General features: G+C 39.3%; 1 protein-coding gene across 1 annotated transcript in view; it reads right to left on the reverse strand.

Annotated features, from left to right (window-relative positions):
- Positions 1-7330: 7330 nt before the first annotated feature.
- The window catches only part of STK32C (serine/threonine kinase 32C), a 205104-nt gene continuing 189994 nt past the window's right edge, over positions 7331-22440 (reverse strand). The window contains exons 6-12 of the mRNA XM_088132128.1: positions 19965-20054; positions 18405-18508; positions 17263-17379; positions 14153-14278; positions 13852-13983; positions 10669-10736; positions 7331-10028 (exon numbers count right to left, since the gene is read on the reverse strand). Of these exons, the coding sequence (XP_087988254.1) occupies positions 9890-10028; positions 10669-10736; positions 13852-13983; positions 14153-14278; positions 17263-17379; positions 18405-18508; positions 19965-20054 (776 nt within the window). The 3' untranslated portion in view covers positions 7331-9889. The remainder of the gene's footprint in view (positions 10029-10668; positions 10737-13851; positions 13984-14152; positions 14279-17262; positions 17380-18404; positions 18509-19964; positions 20055-22440) is intronic.

Raw genomic sequence — 22440 nt, forward strand, 5'->3', positions numbered from 1 at the left:
AAAGCCCTTCATGGCACAGGACCAGGTTATCTGAGGAGCCATCTCGCCCCTGTTATATCAACCCGCCCCACTCAGTCCAGCAGAAGGGGCATGTTGCAGACTCCAGCAGTCAAGGAATTTCGACTGGTGGGATCTGGGAAGAGGGCTTTTCTGCCATGTTCCCCACTCTGTGGAACAACCTACTACCTGAGGTGTGGTGTGCTCCCACTCTCATGGCCTTCAGGAAGAGCATGAAATCCTGGCTATGCCAGATGGCCTGGGGCCCACATGGGGGCTCACACCAATGGAAGTGGCTTGTGGGATAATTGATTTTACTCCCCCGTCATCTTGAATGTTTTTTAGTTTTTAGGTATAGGGGTTGTTTTTGTAGTTTGACTTTTTAAATTAATCAATGGGGGTATTTATTTTTTTAACTGTTTGTGGCTTTTACTTTCATTGTGAGCCGCCTAGAGTCACCCAGTGGGGGAGTTAGGTGGCATACAAATTTAATAAATCAAATAAGTAAGTAAGTAAGTAAGTAAGTAAGTAAGTAAGTAAGTAAATAAATAAGAGTGCAGTCCAGATCTCAAAATAATCTGTTTCAAACCTCCCTTTCCAAGATCAGTTCTAGTGCCTGAAGAGGACATAGTGAGGACTGGATGATATGAACTGAAGAGCCTATTATGGCAAAACTGGTGGCAGCAAATTTGAATAATTTATTTATTTATTGGATTTATATGGCTGCCCATCTCAAATAAATGCCTCTGGACAGCTAATAATATTAAAAATAATAAAACCACATACAAAATATCACATAGAAACACATAGCAGCTAAGGAAAATTTAAAAAAAAAATCATACAATCAACACAACCAGGAAACAGGCTCCATCATAGAACTGGAAGTTGCTGGATCTGAAATTAGGAATACAACAGGGCCATTAGCCCTCTTTTCTATTTGCCCTCATTGAAATTGATGGGACAGGCTCCTTAGAAGGCTTTGAATACTTAATGGGCAGTTTCTATTTGCGGATGGCACAATGGAGATCTGAGGATGCTTTGAAGGTGGAGAAGAATTCTGTTGATCTTTCAAAGAGATGAGGGAACCACCTGACAATTTGGGGGACGTGGTAGGAGGTTTGGAGGAAAACAAGGGGGTAACAAAAGCTTCAGATTCTGTTGCCCTTAAAACCTTCTCCTGGAGAAACACTGATAGATAAGAAGAACCTCTGATGATCCTGTTTCATAAATGCGTGGCAATATTTATGAGTGTCTACTAGGTGACACACTGTATGCTCATCCAGGAAGTACAGTTTGTTCCTCCAATGGCGGCACTTGTAAAATGGATCCCTTAGGGCAAAAGGCCAGATGTCAGTCACCAGAGAATAAGCTATCCTGACAAAGAGAAAGAGGCCAAGAGAAAATTAAAGAGACAAAACAGGAATGAAAAAGTGTAGAATGTATGTAGAACGTAGAGCAAAACGGGAGAATGATCAGCTCAAGAATTAATGTACTAATGCTGGGACAAATGGAAACAAAATGAAAGGGTTCAGTAGATGCTGTGTTTGGTTTGCATGGTTGGGGGCAAAGCCCCCACCAAACAATTCTGTAAGTTCTAGAAGATTCCAAATGGGGCTCTGCCAAACGCATAACCTTTGTGAGTCGTCACACAAGCCTCTCTGAAGAACGCGTGCAAAGAGAGCAGCCGTTGACTGAAAGGTGATTAAAATTACATTTGCATGCATTTGTCATACTCAGCCCATCTTGTACAACTTCACAGGACTTTCCTTTCCTTTAACTCCTGAAGAACAGACCAAGTGGGCCAGAAGAAGTGCCCAGTTTGGGTGATTCAAGACAATTATTTATTGCTAGGCATATCAATGTAACAGAAGATGTGAATGATGATTGGAGCAACAGCTGCTGATGGAATTGCTAGGGGAAATAAAGGACACTTTTGGGATTATTCTTCATGCAAAATGTTGTAAATTAAAAAAAAAAAAACCCTGTTATTTTTTTTCCCCTGGTAAGACTGAAGCGAGCAAAAAGTGAGCCATTCTTTCTCTGGTGACCCAGTTTTTATCTGTTTGACACCTCCTTTTCCTCAGAAACAGCAATATTAACTAGTAGTTATTGTGATTATATCATATTCATATTTAAAGAATTTGCCTGGGCACCCACAAATGCCCAATCTTAATTCAGGCTGTTGTTTTCAGTCTTTAAATTCTTGATCTGGGCCTACAGAATCTGAAAGCCAAGCTGCCCTTCCACAGTTCTGTCCCCCTGAAAGCCTTTCTCCAGCTTTTGCCTTCTAATGCTAAGCCAAAAAATTTGATATTATTATCCAAACTCTGGACCAGATTCCTAAAGTAATCATGTTAATCTAGTGCCTTCATTGTTAACTTTTAGGTACTAGACCAAGCCCACCACATTCACTTCGGCTTTTAACTCTATCAAGTCCTACATTTATATTACTTAAAAGGTTGGTTTTAAAAAAAAAAAAAAGACACCAGTTCGTGTTACTATTCTTCTCTTGGTTTTTTTATCTCCACCACTGCTGGCTTTATTGTGTTGTGGTCTTGGATTTTAATTTCCCTGGCTTCTGTCAGATGCCTTGAGATAGTACCAACATGATGAGATATAAATCTCTAAGAATTTCCATGGTTCAGTACTTTTCTTGCAATTCATCCTGAAATACCATGGGTAGTTCTCAAATGAAATAATGTTAGCAAAGTGCAATGCCCCTAAGCTCATAATCTGATGAATACACTGGCACCAGAAAACACAGTAGCCCACAAAAAATTAAGGTGGAAATACAGGAGTAATAAAAACTGCTTTAGAATCAGGAGGTGACTGTATTTCCTGCTGATCATTTAGATCAAATGAAAAAAGCAATGATCTGTTCATATTCAGGCAGAAAATAACTCAGACTGTTGAAAAGGGCTTACTCCATACAGCTCTACCCAAAGCCAATGAATTGCTGGTATAGTGAACTTTAAAACCATAAAGACATTCAGCTGAAAAAAACTCAGGTATTTGTTGAGATTTATTTGAAAAAGTTAATAAGAAGCTGACCCAGAATCCCTTCAGATGATTCTAAGGATAAAATGAAAAGCCGCCTTTACATCTGTTCAAAGGATTAAAAAGTCACTGATGTTCACTGATTGTGATATTCAGGTGTCCTGCAGATGTTTTCTAGCTGCATCAGAGAACCTGCAGGCACAGGCAACCCTCTGACTTTGCCCACTGCTTATGGACTGAACATGTGTGTCTCTTCCATTGACGTAATATTATTGGGGTGCTGCTTCTGATAGACAAAATCAGCAGACTCATCCATTTGAATAATGGTAAATATGTAAATAAACATCCAATTGGGCAGGAGCTCTTGGCAAATCAGGAGCTCCCAAATGTCATACAAATGTAGTGGTAGTAAGTCTTGGCACTTCCAGCAAGATGAATGTTCAAAAAGAACAAAAGCTGAACATTTAGGCGTGGATACCAAAGAGGCTTTATGGCAGGGGATGTCAACCTTGATAGGCCCAGGTGGTTACTATGTAATTTAATACACCTTGAAATCTTGGGTCAGGTTGCCAAGATCTTGCACAAGATGGCCAAAATCTCCTGAGATTTCTACATTCTCATGCAGTATCTCACAGAATTCAGACTCTTTCTCTCTCCTCTATCTACATGCAGTCCTTGTTTAGCGACTGCTTCATTTAGTGACTGTTCAAAGGTATGACACTGATGAAAAAGTAACTTTATGATCAATCCTCACATTTATGACCTTTGCTGGTATGTAAAGCAAAGGAAAGCTGAAGTAAGATCATAAGCAGAGTTACAGTTTCACTTAGTGACCGTTTCACTTAACAACGACTTGCCAGTCCCAATTGCGGTTGCTAAATGAGGACTGTCTGTCTGTCTATCTATCTATCATATCTATCTATCATCTATCTCTCTATCTATCTCAGGGTTTGATGGCTGATATTCACAGTGGTCATATTTCTGATACCCAGCTCTTCCACCCTTTCTTTAAAAGCAGACCTTGACAACTATGCCTCAGAGGGTTTTTTTCTCCCAACTGCCTCAGCTAGGCAGAAAGATTCGGTTAGGAAAGAGACAGGAATGAAATGTAGTGAAATCTCTAACAGTACAATGCTTCAAGGTTTTTATGCTGGTCCCATTTGTTAGCTTTTATGATTATTTGCTGCCTTTAATTTTTGTTAGACACTTTGAAACAATTAGTGCGATAGTGAAATATTCCAAATCAGCGGTGCACAAGCTTTTGGGCATTTATTGTGTGAAATTTTATGTTTTGCTAAAGTGAACATATTTTTGCGCTCAAAACAGTCAATGGTTGCCTCTGGAGCTGCCCCTCCCCCTCTTTTTTTCCACATGAAATAAGTGGGGATAAAAATTAATCTTTAGAAAAGGTTCATAATTAAATGAACAATATTTTCTCAATGTGTGCCATCAACTGGCAGTCATTACTCTTGTCTTCCATTCCACCACCATTCCATTTCTTCAAAATCTTGATTAGAGAAATATCACCTTTATTAGATCAACACAGAAGTCAGAAAAGTGTGCCAATTTTCAGAATCTCCAGGTTCCTTGGAAAGATGTTAAAAAGCAGGTGTGCCCACAAGAAGCAGGCACACGCGAACTGACTTTAAGGTTACATATTTGGCTGTTTGCATCCTACCTTCTCTTGCTTATTAAGAAATGTTTAATTTTGTGCTGCCATTTCTTTTCAACCTATTGAATTTGGCTAGCCCAATTCTTGATAAAAGATACAGCAGGAATCCATAGTGTATAATAATTATCGGTTATGCCTTTCAAACGAGTTCCATCTTTCATTTCAAACTCAGTACCAAACAAGGCCTCTAGCCCCCTCTAGTGGGGAACGGGTGCAATTTATTGCAGCCCTGTGATTGAAACCCTACCCTTTTTTAACATGCAATGCAATGCAATGGGCCTTGGGAATTCTCCAAATACTCCGCAGAATTACCATTTAATAGATATGTACCTGAGCTAAACGTTATTCTTCCTCTATTTTGTTCTGCAATTCCCACTAGAATAGGAAAATGAGGTCCACCGTCTCTCAATATGGCTTCTCCGTGGCCATGACCAAATTGTTGCACACTAGCAACATACTGCATTTTCTCACACTACAAATCCAATGTCCTTTTTGTACCCCATGACATGAATATACCATTATCACTGAAATTTCCCCATAGGAAATAATGTTCATTAGCATGCAGTACAATTTGCAGAAAAATATGAACCTTGATAGGGATATTTTAGCAAGTGAAGTGATGCTGTAGTAACTAAAAAAGAGCAGTCGTCTTCCATGCATCAAAATTCTATAATATTTCAGAATTATCTTGGCAAAGTTGGGTGATTATATTTTCTGTGAGGGTTAGTCCAATAGAAAGTACTTTTGTGGTAAGGAAGTCACTCACAGCAGGCTGAGGTTGTACCTGAGGAGAAGTCCAATCAGACATCCACAAGCTGTAGTCCTTCAGATATTGCTGAACTACAAGTCCCAGGATCCATCATCCTTAACAGTGCATCTTGTAGAGATAGGACTGCCACATCAAAAATATATATCCCCTCCTTCCATGTTCAATGGAAAAACAAGCACGTTGTATGGGAATGAAAAATATACAGTCCATCCTAACTGATGAAACCAGTCAGTTCATTGCCCAACTAACAAGTCAGTTGAGGACTGATTCCATAGCATTTGTGCTCAATATAAGCATTTACTCTACAGTTATGACTTAGAAACCATATCTCTCAGATTACTTCCCACAGATTTCATACATTAAAGTGAAATTGAAGCACATAGGTTTTGTTATATGTAAAGTATAAAGGAACATGCTTTAAAAATAAGTAAATTGTGAAAGGAGTGTGTGTTAAACCTTTCCTCAAGGATTCTGTGCTATTGAACACCAGCAGTGCAGTCCTGGAAAAACAGATGAATATATACGAAAGGGAGGAAATATTTTGCACACAGCTGAAATGCTCAAGCCACTAGTTCAGTTATTACCTAAGCCAGTGTTTCTCAACTTTGGCAGCTTGAAGGCATGTGGACTTCAACTCCCAGAATTCCCAAGCCAGTATGCTGACTTGGGAATTCTGGAAGTTGAAGTCCAAACACCTTCCAGTTGCCAAGGTTCAGAAATACTGACCTAAGCTAAAGGAAGTTGAATTCAACCTCAATAAGTGGAATACTCCCTACTGAATAAGGTTTCTAAGTTCCTATAAATGTCAGGAGGTGAGTGTCTATAATAACTTCCTCTGCTTGATACCCTCAAGATATATTGGGCTACAGTTCCTAACACACTCATCCAGTATGATCAATGGCCATATTGGCCACAAATGTTGAAGGTTAAGTTCCAACACATGTATTGGGCTTTAGGTTAGAAAACCTAGTCTGTAGTTTTGAAAGATATTGCTACATCCAGAATCACCATCTATCTGCTTTTCCCTGACAGTGCAGCAGTGATGGCACTGAGTTAAGTAACACAGGCACTGTAGATTACCTTCCCACATGGTTGTAAGTACCATCAAATATGCTTTTAAGCAGGTGCCAGGAGACTTGTGATTATCAGAATCCACCTACAATCCTATCATTCCAGAAGACAGTTCAGAAGCATGTTCATTCCTTTCCTCTGGAAAGGGAGAGAATGGCAATTGCAATACATTCCTCCAGCTGACTGAGGTTGCAGACAACAGCCCTGAGGAGAAGAGTGAATGTATTCAAGCAAGGCCTCTTCACATCTGCAGCCCTCTAAAGAAAATGATAGGATAGAGGATAGAACTATAGGAGGGGACTTGCAGCTGGGCATCTTTTATTGATTCCCACAAGTAAGAATGGCAAGGGAACTGGACCAACTCCCAGTAGGCACCTGAGTCCAACTCATGGTGCTGGTTACCACCTATAAAGCCCCACATGGCACAGACCCAGGCTATTTTCAGAACTGCCTGTCCCCCATTTTTATTGCCTGCCCCACCAGGTCCAGCCGGGAGAGTATGCTCTGGGTCCTTTCCATCAAACCATGTCATCTTATTGGACTCTGGAGTTGTGCCTTCTCTGTGTCTGCACCTGCTGTGAGATGGGCAGCTCTATAAATCATTTAAATAAATAAAAACAGATCTACTACTCCGTACAAAATGTCTGCATGGCACAACTCATTTCTGAAGACAGAGAAAGGGAGAGGCAGAGAAAGAAAGAGAAAATAATAAGGGAAAACTTTGGAGTATAATTCAGCCAAATTTAAGCACTGTTCAGCCTTATTGGTTTCCTTAAACAGAAGCACAACCCCCCATAAAAATCAATAAGACATGCTTTGCTGGCTTTGCATTTTATTAAACATTGTGATTGTAAATCTTTTAAAGAATTTCTCTTTTATTTTGTATTTAAAAAAAAAAACACTGGACTTCCTATGAATTCATTAGCCAATAACCACACTTACTGGCTTATATCAATGCAAACATTTTAACAAGAAAGCCATTTTTTTAGATTCACACAGAACATTCAACACAAGGCTAATTAGACTAAACACTTGCTAAACAAACTAGTCAGAGGCAACTATTCTTTTTAAAAATGCAACATTTTAAATCTATGATTGATTACTAGAACATGCAAATGTCACCCACACTTAGGTCTTGAATTCAATTTGGAGTTTTTTCTCTGTAGAATCTATTGTGCTACGATGCAACTGAACAGTGATCAGTTGGCAAACCATATTGGCACTTTAGCTTTCTTTAGGCATTAGGAAAAAGAATATGTGGATGGTCTGAAATAAGACTGGAATCAGGCTTGTCTGAACATGGTTATAATCCTGTATGAAACTACGAATCCTTAGTGTTAGGATTCCATATCCCATGGGGACAATAACTACACTGGACTGAATATGGTTCTGTGCTCACTACTAGACCTTGCTCATTAGTGTAGGAAAAGGACTGTTCGTTTTCCCATCACTTAGAAGGCTTTTGACTTTGAACATTCCTGTTGGCATGGACAGCTATGCTTGTAGTACAACATCAGAGGTTTTGACACTATGATAAAACGGCTGATGGGATACCATAACCTATATATCTGGACTGTAAATCTCCTTGAGAGCTTCTGCCTTGAAATCAAGTGAGGTTTTAATTATAGTACTAACACAACTTAATAACATTTACCATTCAACTGTAGAGTGGATATGCCATTTACCTGGCTATAATCTACAAATAGTGGCACTGAGAAGAACGCTTTGGTTTCTTTGTATATCTGTACAAGCAAACTTGATTCCTCCTCCCTTTCTAATGATTCTTATGTAACAGTGGTGGTGGACAATATTTGTTTCTTACTAACCTCCACATAAAACTGTGGAAAATTAAACATGTGTTTGCTGTAGTCCATATAAAAGGGTTACACCTCTGTTGTGTCATTTGTTGAATTGACTGGATAATGAGTTGGTCGGAATTCCGTTCTATGATGCTCCTTAACGGCAGAGAAATAAAAAGGAACTTGTTGCAGAGAAAGTTGTAGCTTCAGAAGTAAGGCTGTAAGGATTCCTGTCTCCAAAAGACTCTAGTCCAACCCTGGCAAATTGGCTTCAATAATACAACAGGGGAAAAAATGTATCAACATTAAAAGCATGCAAAGTTCACCTTCTTTCAAGAAAACACAACAGGAATACAAACAGGACAATCTCTTTGACATTTGGTAACAAAACTGGAGTGAAAAGAGTTACAAGATTTATGTACAACATATACCCTAGTGTCAAGGATTCCTAGAGTTTTAAGAATAAGATAAAGCCACAATATAGTAAGATAAAGCCATAAGTTAATCCTACTATGTTTACCTGGAGTAAATCCACTACGTTCAGTGGACTTTATTCCCTGGTAAGTATTGTAGGATAGCAGCCTTGGCATAAGAAAGAGGGAGAAATGACTTTTGAAACAATGAAAAAGGCAGTATCCACAGCTGGAACAAGCATCAAAACTTTCTGATTTTTGTAAGAAGTTAAAACAGGCGCCAGTAACTGATATATTTAAATTACACTTTGAACAGCATAAAGAGGTGCATTAAATGTTACTTCCTTGATCATTAGAGCATCTCAATAAAGCCACGTTAGTATCCTGCTCCTTTATAGGAGTGAAGAAAATGCTAACCTCAGTTCAGGTGCTTGTAAGCATACAACACTCCTTGAAAGTCAAGGACAGCTTTGTGAAAAGATGCAGTGGGTTGAGGAAAAAAAATTACCTTGCACTACACCATTTAAAAAATCCAGCTGTAAAATTCAGGGCGTTTGGCCCTAGATGGGTAGATTCCAAAGCACCTGTTAAATCAGAGATTAAACTTATTAAAAAGAACATTAAGTCAAGGGTATCAGTTGAGCCCAGTCCCAACAGGTAACTGTAACTGCCATGCTCTGTAAGAATCCTCAGGTGCTCTGAAAACATCAAGAGACAATTTTGCATGCAATTAGCTTTTGCTTGAGTGTAAGGAAAATACTGTGATAGGGCAGTTTTGATTGCCTTGGCAATCTTTTCTAGCCCTCCCACCTTGCATGCTCTCATTTGCATTTTCTTGGATCTACGCTACATTCTTGTCCCTGAAAAGTACTTCAGATTGCTATCTGTCACCCATGAAAAGAAAAGGACAAAGAAAGAAATGGAACAGTTTTGCTTAAGTGTTGCATAGTAGCAAAGTCTCTGGTAACAGGAGATCTTTTTAAATCCATGAGTTCTGTAAGAACTATTTGCCTTCTCTGTGGCTCTACAGTGTTGGTTTGTGTGACTCTTCTTCTTTTTTTCCCCATCCACAAAAGTACTTGCTGTAGTGTCATCTATCTGCTTGTCATTGCAACCTGAGAATGTTTTATTTAAGAGGCGCACAAGCTTCTGGCCCCTTTGCCCCATCGTCCTAGCTGCTGCCTGTAGAAGAACATACTGAGCTACACATATTTATGTTGGAATGTTCAGATTCTGTTTCAGTTTCTGTTTCATCGGTGGTTTCAGGAGGAGAAATGGACTCATTCATCTGATCCTGACTCTTCTTCAACCTGTACAGAAGAGCAAGCTGGTTATGTATGTGGTGAAAGTAAATGGTGATTAAAGCATTCTTTTGAGATGAGGCTTTTGATGGAGAATGGGGTTTAGGTAGGTTTGTAGAACTACATTTAAGGTGCCTTCTCACTTAATTCTCCATACACTCACTGGCTCTCCCCCTAGCATTACTGTCCCCAGCATAGCCTTCCTTCCAAAGGCTCCCTAAAAGACTGCACTTTCCATATTTACTTGCCTGAATCTTAAAACTGCTCTGAGCAGTCCCACCAAATGAAATAGGGCAAGTAAATGTTAGGAGCAGGAACATCTAAATAATAGCATTCCTGTTATTGTACAACAGTGCCTAAGAAGTTTATCTGGTGCCATCTTTATGATCCTTTTGAGGCCAACTAAGATTTATAAGTCTGCTATGTAAGACTTCTAATTAATGTATGTTTTAAATGTCTCAGATTATAACCCACATTCCCTATCACTCGATGATCAGAAGGACCTCCCAACTTTAGATGTAGGTTTTTGGAGAGACATAAAAGGAACTGAGAATAGGATATTTTTTTCTCCATAAATTGTAATTATTATCCAGCCAACCCACTCACCCTTCCACCCCTACTCCCTTTTAAAAACATGTTTCAAACTCACTTTTCTCTGTTAAAAATGACAAAATCTTGCTGAATTGCTTCAAGGCATTCCTGCAAGAAGTCATTTTCCTATGAAAAGAAAAATATTAAGTTGTACTTTCTTGTCTAAGTTGCTGTGAATGAAGAGCTGAAGTAAATTTTGCACCTAAAAACAATAATAAAAACATCCATCTTTGAGTCATTCACAGTCAGGATCACTGTGTGCTTTTGTTTCCTATTAGTCAGTCACTCTAGAACTTTATTTTGCTTAATATAATAGTCCAATATGATATAGTAATTAACATGTCAGGCAAGAAATTAGGAGACTTGAGTTACAATCACTGTTCAGTCATAAAGTTCACTAAATAGGCTTAAAGCAATCACCATCTATCCACCTAGCCTACCTTTTCTTATGCAAGGAGGGAGGAGAACTATGATGTCTGCTCTGATCTGAAGAGAGGCCAGTCCAAATGTAATAATGTGTAAAGTTTATATCTCACATCCAAAAGAGATGCAGATGCAGATGACCTACAGAGGAGACATCTTAGGCACCATCTCCATCAATGGGAGTTTGGCCATCTTGTAAGCTCCATCATAGAGGAATGCTTCAGGTACCCTACTCCAAGAGGTGAGAAGAGTCAGAATGTAGGACCGGGATCAGGCCTTCTTGGTAGCAGCCCCATCTCTTAGGAACAGCTCCCCCCTCTGAGTTTTGGGCAATCCACATGTTGTGTTGTTTCAACAAGGTGGTTAAAATAGTGTTGTTCTGCTGGGCCACAGGAGCTTAAGTGCTGTTGGTTGTACAATTTTCCTCTTTGTTATGGGGGACTGTTCTGGTTGGACTGTTGGTTTTACAGGGTATTTAATGGTTATTTTATGGGACTGATTGTGGGTGAGGCTGTTGCATATGTTTCATGGATTTTTATTGTGAACTGCCCAACGTTGTATGACTGGGATGGAATATAAATACTTTAATCAATCAACCAATCTCTGGCAATAAAGAGAGAAGCCAAGAACAACAAAAAATTGAGTAGGGCTCTGATTTCCAAAAGATGCTTCAGAACATGAAGAAATGTCACTGAAGTATCCTTCTGCACTGCCTTGAAGGAGATCCTCAGCTAGGGTTGTGCAGCAACTGAGGATGGCAAAGACCTGTGGAATCCAAGCAAAAGATGCAGTGATCCCAGGATAAGGTACAGCTCTTTAAGAAGTTGCAGCAGAGGCTACAAACAGGCTCCTGTACACTATGAAGCGCTTTTTGGAATCAATCCAATGTGCTTGGATTGGGCTGAATCCAAGCACTGAATAGGGATGTAGGGACTGGAATAGTTCTCATCTGCTTTACTTCTTGCTTCACAAGATAGATTTCCAGTTTAGCAGATTGAGTCTTCATTTTGTTAATGAAACAGCCAGACATAAATTTGCTAATTTGTTTAGGAATACAGCAGGAGGGATTATTTCAAAAACTGGATGATTGCTGTGGAAAGAGAAAAAAACCTACATTCTCAAATGTGAGTCAGACTTACTGGAGCTAGATGATTGCCAATCCAATATCATTCCTGGTAGCTTTCATCCTATAATGCATTTGCTGGGACAAAAAGACCTAATACACTCTCAGCAAGATCTATGGAAGACTCTTTTACACCTCTAATACTAAGAACAGGCATTTTTTAAAAAGGCATTAAAAGTGAGAATTCTTCTGACTAGTTTTGACCTAATTCCAATTAGAATATGTTGTCTGGCGAGCCTTATCGTTAGAACAGGATGCAATCCATATGCCAGTGCTTACATGCACTCTTTCTTCTTACCAACTTCTGCTAGATTCTGTCTACCGCCAACTTCAAAGAAGTAGCATCTCTTTCATTTTCTTTATTTTTTTGCTAATCTTAACTAATGTACTGACTCCCAGCAACTGTTCCTGTAATCAACAATCATGGACAGATAGTGATGAACAGATCAGTCTGTTTTTAGCAATTGTTGTACGTCTGCTCACTTGCCCTCATTTCTGCTTTAATCTGTTCTTAATTCTTAAGAAATCCAGATAAAATTTGCACTCCAACACATTATCCAAATACTGTCTTTCAAACTGATTGTTTAAATACATTGTCCTGAGGTTTTTACGTTGAGTGGCACGCATATTGCTGATACTCAAGGAAAACAACAACAGCATCACCATGACACCTAGCAAGGGGCTGCCTCATTTGCCATGACAAACAGTGTTTGCATGACAGACCAACATGATAGAATAAAATCACTGTTAGCCCTTCAAGGTAGTCCAGACAAGAAGCACTACTGTGAGTACTACCTCTATCTTTTTTGTAAGGTTACATTAACAGAATCTTACAAGTCTGAAAGTATTTCTCCCCACCTTCCCTTCTACCCTCCAGAAAAGAATGTGAAGGATGTGTGTTTTTTATTCTATGGTTTTTATATTTATAAGGTGCACTGGGGATGGCATTTAATTTCATTGTACGAGGTACAATGACAATAAAGTTAATAATAATAATAATAATAATAATAATAATAATAATAATAATAATAATAATAAAAAACTAGGGAGGATCCCTTCTGAAACACTTCCCATCCCCATTTCTGTGGAGCGAGATGTCTTTGGCATGATGGTTGTCTAGTCGGTGGCTCTTCCTCCTGTCTCTCAAGGTTACTCCCACATACCGTTATAAGAACAGAAGTTGAGATTGCAGCAGCCTACGTCTCACCTAACTGGAGGAACATAATGTAGGAGAATGTGAGGTGACTTAGATTAGTGCTGAAGAGGCAATGTACATCTCTTCATCAAAGCAAAGAGGCAACACAATTTGCTCCAATGAAGCACGTGGCACTGCTTCGAAGCTTCCCCGTGTCTGTTTTCCCAACTGGTGGACAGTACTGGAGAAGACCAAAGCTAGAAGTGGCTTCTGTGCTGGTACTGTGCAGAGCCCAGAAAAAAATGAAGCAACATGTTTCCTTAGTTTCCCTCTTAGAAGTGAAGGATCTCTGTTACTTTGTAAAGCAACTTAAGGGCTTTGCTTGAAACTTCAGCAAAGCAGAACACCCTTTCAAGTTATGCACAGCCTTACAATTTGGTCGGGAGCATAGCAGTGTTTGCAGAGCCCCATCAGAAGGCTGAATGCAAAATGGCAGCTCCTACAATAGGATGTCATTCAAATATTTCAATTGATTTTGGCAACCGCAAGTGGACACTTACAGACTGCGAGCTGTCCTTGCTGTTGTCCCTGGATTTGTTCTTTGCAAGCCTCTTCTTTTTCTTGTGCAAAGGCCTTGACTCCAGAATCATCTCTTCCAGCTCAAAAGTGGGGTCGCAATGCAGACGACCTTTCTGTGATAATCAGACCGAGAGGCTGCCGTGTGAATAGCAAGCAAGATAATGCAAGCAACATTCTGACCCCAAATTTGTTAGCCCCGGGGCAGCGGGGGGGGGGAGGGAATACTGCCTTCTTCGTGAATAACAGAGATCAACAACAAACGTCCTCATCACTGTGACTTACATTAGGAACAAAGCCAGGCTCCACTTTCTTTTCACAAATTTCATCCCAGTCCACATTAGATAAGTAGGAGGATGTCTGAACGTTGGCTAGACTAGAAAAACGATGCTCTGGATTCACTGTCAGAAGCTGAAATTGGAAACCAGAGGGGTGAGGCAAATTTATTTAGGGCAAAATTGAGCAGCTGGAAAAAAAAATGGCTGTTTCTTAGCTTTACTTCTGCACATTGGCAGTGGAAGTGTGCGCAATAAAAAGAAATCTGCTTCCTTTTCTCAACAATTAAACCGTAGTCTTTTAAGTGCTTCTCAGAAGGATGGCACTGCAACACACCGCAGATAATGTTCATGTTCGATTTTGGTTTTATTAAGTGCATACCAAGGGGCAACTTTATTTTATTTATTACATTTGAACAATTAAAAATGTAACATCTCATTTATTTTGTCTTCCACTTGGCAAAATAGCCTTTGTGATTAGGGTTTTGTTTGTTTGATGGTTTGTTTGTTTTTATTTTTTTAATAGAAGACTCAGTCTTCTGCAGTCTACCATTAAGAAACTTGTTTATCTCATGTTAGATGCCCAGGGATATTTGGATGCTGGGGTTGCTTCTGAGTAATAAAGTGCAACCCCTCTGACTGAGCTACACTCATGTGTCCTACAGTACTTGAGTCACTGTTTGACAAAGAATGCAAGGGCAGCACCAATTCTTCATTACAGCTGTTGGTGTGCCTTCCCTCTACGTGCAACGGCACGGCTGCCCACAATTTCATTGTCTTTCTTAACATCTACATTTGGGAAGAAGGAAGAGAGCAAGGTCTCCTAGTTGCATCAGTTCAGAGTTTCTTCTCTTCTGTGACTGGGGGTAACATCACTCTCCTTTCCTACTGATGCTCATCTAATTCAAATGTGAACAAAACATCTCATTGCCTCAACAATTCATTCTTCATCTGGGTTTTCCACAAATACTCATCTGCAGAATGTTTTGTACCTTCTGCTGCTTATTACTTTCCATAGACTATGTTTGTTTTGGAGGCTATCTTCCTACACTACTCCAGCAGAGGGGGTATTCTTGTTGAGTAAATTTTCATAATAAAACTCTACTTTCAAATCAAACTTTAATTACACATGTTGTCCCTCTAGGACAGATTTATATTGGAGCACTTGATTCTTGTCACTGTTGTATATATGCATTCTTTTTCTTTCTTCCTTTTTTACAGGCTACTTGTCTTTTAAAAACATTCAACATTTACAGGCAAAAATGGCAATTGCCCTTCTCAACAAAACCCCAAGCCATTACTTAGCCAGACAGATTATATTTAGTGGCTTTCAGGAAAGAGGGAATGTGTTAAAGGATTCTTTATCTAGTGGGTAAAGTTTACACATTATCTTGGTTTTTTTAACTTTATTTTTAGGATATTAACAGTGAGATCTAGTGGATCCTTTTCTCATTAGGGTTCTGGTTCAAAGTAACAGCCAGCTATTAATGTCCTCCTATAGCACTGGTTCCTAAATGTTTTGCCATCACACTTCCCTTTAGTGTAATCTCAATGTACATATCTCCCCTAAATATCCAAACACCAAAATGAACACTAATGAACAATGAAAACAATACAATGAAATTTTGGGAAAGCTGGATTTATTGTAACAGTGTTACTAAAAGGTTCTTCACACCTCACCTGGGCTCTGTCTGCACCTCCCCAGGGGAGGTACACTTCACAGTTTGTAGGGAAACTCAACTCCATTTCATTTCACCATTCTCACCACCCTTGTCTCACTTTCCATTTTCCTTTTCCAACAGATATTGAAGAGAGCTGGCAAAGAATTTGAAGGAACATTTTGCAATGGATTTGAAGAGTGCTTTGCACAACATGCTGGCACAAGGGAAACGCCCCTCATTGAAATGTTCAGAGAGCTGGGTCCTCCAGAAAGCCCATCACAACTGCTTTGGGGCCTTCCCAGGCAAGCACAAACACCTTTCCACTGGGACTGCTAATGGTCAGGAGGGGACTGTGCAAAGCAGAAACAATCTGGAAAAGCCCCCAAACAGTTGGATGAGGAGAGAGGACCTTTGCTCATGCCAACATAGTCTATGAATCACCCCTGTGCACAAATCTAGTATTCAGTATTCCATGGCCACTAAGCACGCTCAGTTTCCAGTGGTCTGAATTTGGATACTCTGGGTACTCTGTTTCTGACTTTTATTTTTTAAAACTTGTTTGTACTTTTGCCAGCCTTTCGTCAAGCATGCTGATAACTTCCCCTTGCTTCTCAAAAGCCCCATGGTGGAGCCAGTCTGGGCAATAATCACCACCTAAGTTCATTGTCAGTGGGAATTATAAATTTATCACACTATCAGACTTCCTGATTGACACTTCACTCTCAAGTGATACCAACCATTAGCGCAATTAGCTAATGTTTCATACACAGGAGGCAATTGCTTTTATAAAGAAGTCTGGCACATACAGTTTGATACACAAACTGACCTTGATTATTCACAGTTTAAACTTTCATGGAGGGTTGTTACCATCCAAACACAATTACAGCCTCCTACAGACATTCCCCCTCAACATGGGAATGCCAGAGGAAGGAGGAATTGGGTTGCAAGACACATCCCACCCATTTCACACATTTTTGTCTTTTGAATGCCTATAGGGGGTATCACAATCTGAAAACAAAATATGAAAATAAGTACTTATTAATCAAGCCACAAGAAAACCCTATGAAAAGTATCACTGGCAATTAAAACTATAGTCGTTGCATACCTTTAACAATAAATGACTGATTAGCAGCCACATATCTTTTCCTCACTGTCAATGCACATTTACATTTTTGCCCAATGAGAATGATGCCTATACAGAGCTGGAAAGCATTTGAGGGACAGGAGACATTATTTGTGGTGCAAAACACACTCTCTCTACTTCAGTGCTTAGGACTGCAGGCATGACTTTCTGACACTTCTGGGAACAGCGAAGTAATGTGTTGGAAGCAACTGTTGCTACAGAGACACATGTAACATGTTGGCAAGTCAGAGGGAGCACATATTTTTGGATCAAAGCCCATATTTGTGCAGTGATAGTGAATCATTGCAATCCTTGCTGAAGAAACAATGATTTTACCTTTCTTAATAATGCCACCATGTCTTTTGACCAAGCTGTTGTGTACTGAACACTCACAGTGCTGAACAGCTGAACTAATGATTCCACTGGGCTATTGGAATGGATGTCATAAGGCCTCTGAGGGAAAAAAAAAAGATGAATAAATGGAAATACATGAGAACTCCATATTTATTTTTGAAAACCATCAAGCATTTAACTAATGCGGTCAATGCTATTACTATCATCATCACCATGCTTCGATCACCACATGTTTTGACTATTACAATGTATATGGGGCTGCCTTGAAGACCCTTCGGAAGCTGCAACTGGTCCAGAATGCAGTGGCACAGGCATTTATGGGCATGTCACTGTATGTCCATTTACAGTGGCATCCTTTGTGAGCTGCACTGGTTGCCAGCAGGCTTCTTTGTGCAATTCAAGATGCTGGTTATCACCTATAAAGCCCAGTATGGCATAGGGCCTGGTTACCTGAAAGACCATCTGTCTTCCATAGTTACTCTTTCCCAGATGACTAGGCAGAATCAGCACACTCCAGATTCCTTTGATTAAACAGTGTAATCTGTTTAAGAGACCCATGAAGTTGTAGTGCCTGCCCTCTGGAACCACATCCATCTGAGATGTGTACAGCCCCCACCCTGGACTTATTCAAAGGAGTCCTTAAAATCTGGCTCTTCCCCTAGGTTCTGGACTAGTGTGTGTTATCCTTTGTGTGATGACTGCTTTGTTAGAGACTGCATCCTTTTTCTCAGATGTTTTACTTTAGTTTCATATTGTTTTGTCTCAAATTGCTTAATATTGTACACTGCCAAGAACCGCAATGGAGTTGGGCAGTAAATAGATACAATAGGTCATCCCAGGAATGGCACTACACATAAACTGGAATAATACGAAGCTTCCAACACCTGAAGAACATTAGATTCTGTTCTGTATTCACACTCATCTATAGAAAGTGGCAATTTATTATTTAGCTGCCTTGTTTGTGTAACATACAAGTATGTGTAACTGCTTTCTTCAATAAGGCCTTTTAACTTCTATCTCATTTGTATGTTCATTGCCTTGGAATCCATGAACCTACTGCCCACATTTTGATGTGGCAAAGCAACTTCCAAAGCATTTTTAAAAATAAAGAATATGTCAGGCACCCATCCACGGAGAAGCTCGTATGCCATCACTCCCAGCGACCACCAATCAACTTCAAAGGAGTACCCTGTTCCACCATTCAGAAAGGAATGAAAGATCTCTGGAGCTGAAAAGAAAAACAGGGACATGATTTAATGCCTCCATCATTTTTCGTTTCTGTAAAACTGCTGTTGTAGCTTTGCATATTCCCATAGATGTAAAACCAGATGTTCCTATGAATTCAGTAGGGCTTAATCACAGGTAAATAAGATACAGGATCTTCTAGCCTGCAACTGGGTATGCTGGCTTAAGATGATAGGAATGAGAATCACATGTCGACCTCACATAGAGGACCAAATATTGGGGAAGACAATAACCAAGTCAGTTGAGAGTAAAGTAAATGAAGTTCAGAACTTCTGGAGGACTCCAGATTGGGAATAGGCACTTGTATAGTTATGTAAAGCAAAGATCAGGAAATGGCTTGCTAATATGATCCCCCCTCCCTGTAGCTTGCATTTTTCTAGAGTAAACTGATACTGAATGGACCATGTGCTTAATCTCAGAAATGTGATATATAGCTGCCCTCTGCCATAAACAGCCAATATCAATGGAGGACTAAGGAGCAAAAAAGTTTAATTAATGAAATAGAAAATTAAAGCATACTTAAGCCTAATTAATCTCTTTATGAGAAGTAAACAGAAATAGGTTTAAGTTGGATGAAAACTATTTGATGGCCAAAATAACCAAACTTTGGGGGGATAATTATAGGCTAAATATTATTTTATGTGAAAAAGATATATTATATGTGTACACCATATGGTATAGAATGAATGAATACACACACCCACACAACAGAATAAATGTGACAGAATCCCAAAATATGAACCAGTTTAGCAGGAAAACGTTTATCTCATTTGGATTGAGTGGGAAAAACATAATTTTGGATTTAAGGATAGGAAACATGTGACTTTTAAAAGATGGATAGAATATCCACCTACCTCTAACCCATCAACTTCTAACCCTGTTAGAGGTTTAGCCTTCTTTACAGGTAGATCTGCATTAGACTAGTGAAATCTACTTATTACGCAGATCTTTTGGAACTTTGATCAGAATAAAAATAGAGTTTAGTCTACTTTTCTTTTCTGGGTATATTAGGAGATGTGAAGTTTTTTCATACTAAAGATGCTTCCGGATAGTGGGCTCCTAGTATTATTAATGAAAAAATGTCTGCCCATTGTGCTTTTGATTCCTTAATGGATTCTATCTAGAAGAAAAACAAAGGTAAAAGTAGAGGATTACAAACGAAAAATGTGACTTCACAACAAAAACCTTCTCTGGAAGTGACCCTAAAGTAATTAATGATCATTTTAATTAGTTTGTTACAGTAACAGAATATTTTTATTTCTTGCTTTTCATCACACAGTGAGCTTTTAAACCATTTGTAAATCATCTTGTGGCAGTCAGTTCTAGTCATGGTATTCCAAGAAAAATCCTAATATAATATTTGAGGAATACAATCTACCAGCCCATTATGAATATGCAGGCAAACAACATAATTAAACAACTGAAAAGTGTTTACTTACCCATATAGGGCTTAGTTCCAGCAAGAGCAGTTGCTCTTTCACCATCTCTGATGATTGTTGCAATATTAAAATCGGTTAGGTGGGCATGGCCTTAAACAGAACACAATATGACATTTAAGTACAAAGACCCCCTAGTGCTAATTTATTCTGAAATATATGATTTAAGAGAACACTGGTAATAAAGAATATTATAAATTGACATAAAAATTGAATCTATCCTTATGAATGTGAACCATGGGGCGTTATCAAAATCTCGTAAAATTCTCACTGCTGGAAAAAAAAGAATTAACCACTCCAGCGCATCATTCTCAGACATTTTCTGGAGCCAGCAAGCACTTCACTAAATCTCTGCTTTCATTTAAAGAAGGCAATTTGGCTATGAATATGGCTTGGGTTTTGCTGTTGTCTGATATTTGATGTAGAAATCAGCATGCTGAAAGGAACAGTTTTAATCCTTGTGGATTCAGAAAAAAATACACAATAAATTGCATCATTGTGAGAATAAAAATTGAATAGGCTTTCTAGGGTTGACGGTAAGGCTTTCCAGACTTCTATTCTTACAGACTACCCACCCCAATTATCCTTAGTGTTTCCAAGTTCCATTCCACCAATTATTGTAAGCATACATACAGATGTGGCCAAAAGTATTGGTATTCCTCCACTTTTTCCCAAAGTGGGACAAGATGATCTACTCTCACACGCTGGCTGCCTGTTCTGAGTCATATACCACCCCGGATGTAAGACGGAAAAATGCCCTCCTTCAAGAAAACTGGAAAATTATTGATAACCCCCAGCTACTAATATTGAGCGATGCAATCTGCCTGGAGCAAAATAGGCTGAGATCTAGACAGACAGCCATTTCAACTGCTAAATCACTCGTAGAAGATGACTTTCACATCCACAACATATGGAAACAGTACTCATGAGAAAACTGCCCCCCCCCCCCAATGTCGAAGCTTGCTCTGCATCTCAGAGAAACCATCTGGATTTGACCAGCCCCATGTGATATGGACAACACTGAACAGAATTTGCATGGGCAATGGTAGATGTGCAGATGGCCTTTATAAGTGGGGCAAAATAAGATCGTTGAATTGTGACTGTGGGGCTGAAAAACAAACTATCCAACATATAGTGACAGAGTGCCAAAACAGTGCCAAAGCAGAGCCTATAATGGAGATTTTGTTGACTTCCTGGCTGTGACAAATGAAGTAAAAAATTATATTTGTAATCTAGACATATGTTTATAATTTTATATTTTGTAACTCTTGTGTTTTTATTCTACTGAATTGTGATGTGAATGTGCCATACAATAAATAAAATAAAATCCCAAAGAATCCCAATTTGCCATGAAATAAATTAAAACTGACACAAGTGAATGGCAACCACCATTCTTTATTCCATAGTCCATGGAGCAGATACTTTGTTTTTGATGTATGACTAATTAAAGTAAACAGTCTGCTTGAGAGATCACTAAAATCCAATAATGTCCTTTAACTTCTAAGGGGTGCCGATAATTATGTCCATTCCATTTTAATTTGTTTTACTATTTACAAGAATACGTTAAGACATATGGAGGGATACCAATACTTTTGACTGCATCTGTACCAATACTGAAGTCCTATTCTGCATTCTGTATTCTGAATGCAGAATAGGACTTCAGTATAACATAATAGTGATTAAATCCACTGATTACAGTTGGCTGAAATCATCTAAATACAGTGGTACCTTGAGTTACGAACGCCCCTCCTTATGAATTTTTTGAGATACGACCAGCTCCGGCCCCCAAAATTTACCTCGACTTGTGAACTCCACCTCGAGTTACGAACCGGATCCGCGGCCATTTTCCCTGCTGCCACGCAGTTGCGGCTTCCTGTGGGCGAGATCGTGGTAGCAAGGAGACGTTCGGTGAGGCTTGTGGTGTGTTTTGTGGCGTTTGGAAGGTGTTTGGTGTGCTTGTCACCATGGCTCCAAAGAAAATGCAGAGCAGGCTTGGCAAGAATAACGCTTTAAAGAAAAAAGTGACGATCGAACTTAAGAAGGACATTATAGAAAAGCACGATCGTGGTATTCATGTGACTGATCTGGCCTTGGAGTACAAGATGGCAAAGTCGACCATCTTGACTATTTTCATGTTTTTGTGGTTTAAAAATAAAATAAATATGTTTCAGAACTGTTTAACAGTATGTATTTACATTGAACCTTATGGGGGAAATTTGCCTCGTGGTGCGACCAAATTCGGAGGGCGGATTAGCCATATTTACATTGAACCTTATGGGGAAATTTGCCTCGTGGTGCGACCAAATTCAGAGGGCGGAATGGATTAACTGTATTTACATTGAACCTCGACCAACTCGAGTTGCAACCAGAGTCACGGAACGGATTAAGTTCGTAACTAGAGGTACCACTGTATCTGTAGATGAAATTATGCAAGTATAAGCAGTCTATCATTTGTATTATTAACCTTGATCAGAACATG

Source organism: Python bivittatus, unplaced genomic scaffold, assembly GCF_059951505.1.
Source record: "Python bivittatus isolate LINGU-HERP-01145 unplaced genomic scaffold, Pbiv_v1 ctg000980_np1212, whole genome shotgun sequence".
Taxonomy (NCBI): domain Eukaryota; kingdom Metazoa; phylum Chordata; class Lepidosauria; order Squamata; family Pythonidae; genus Python; species Python bivittatus.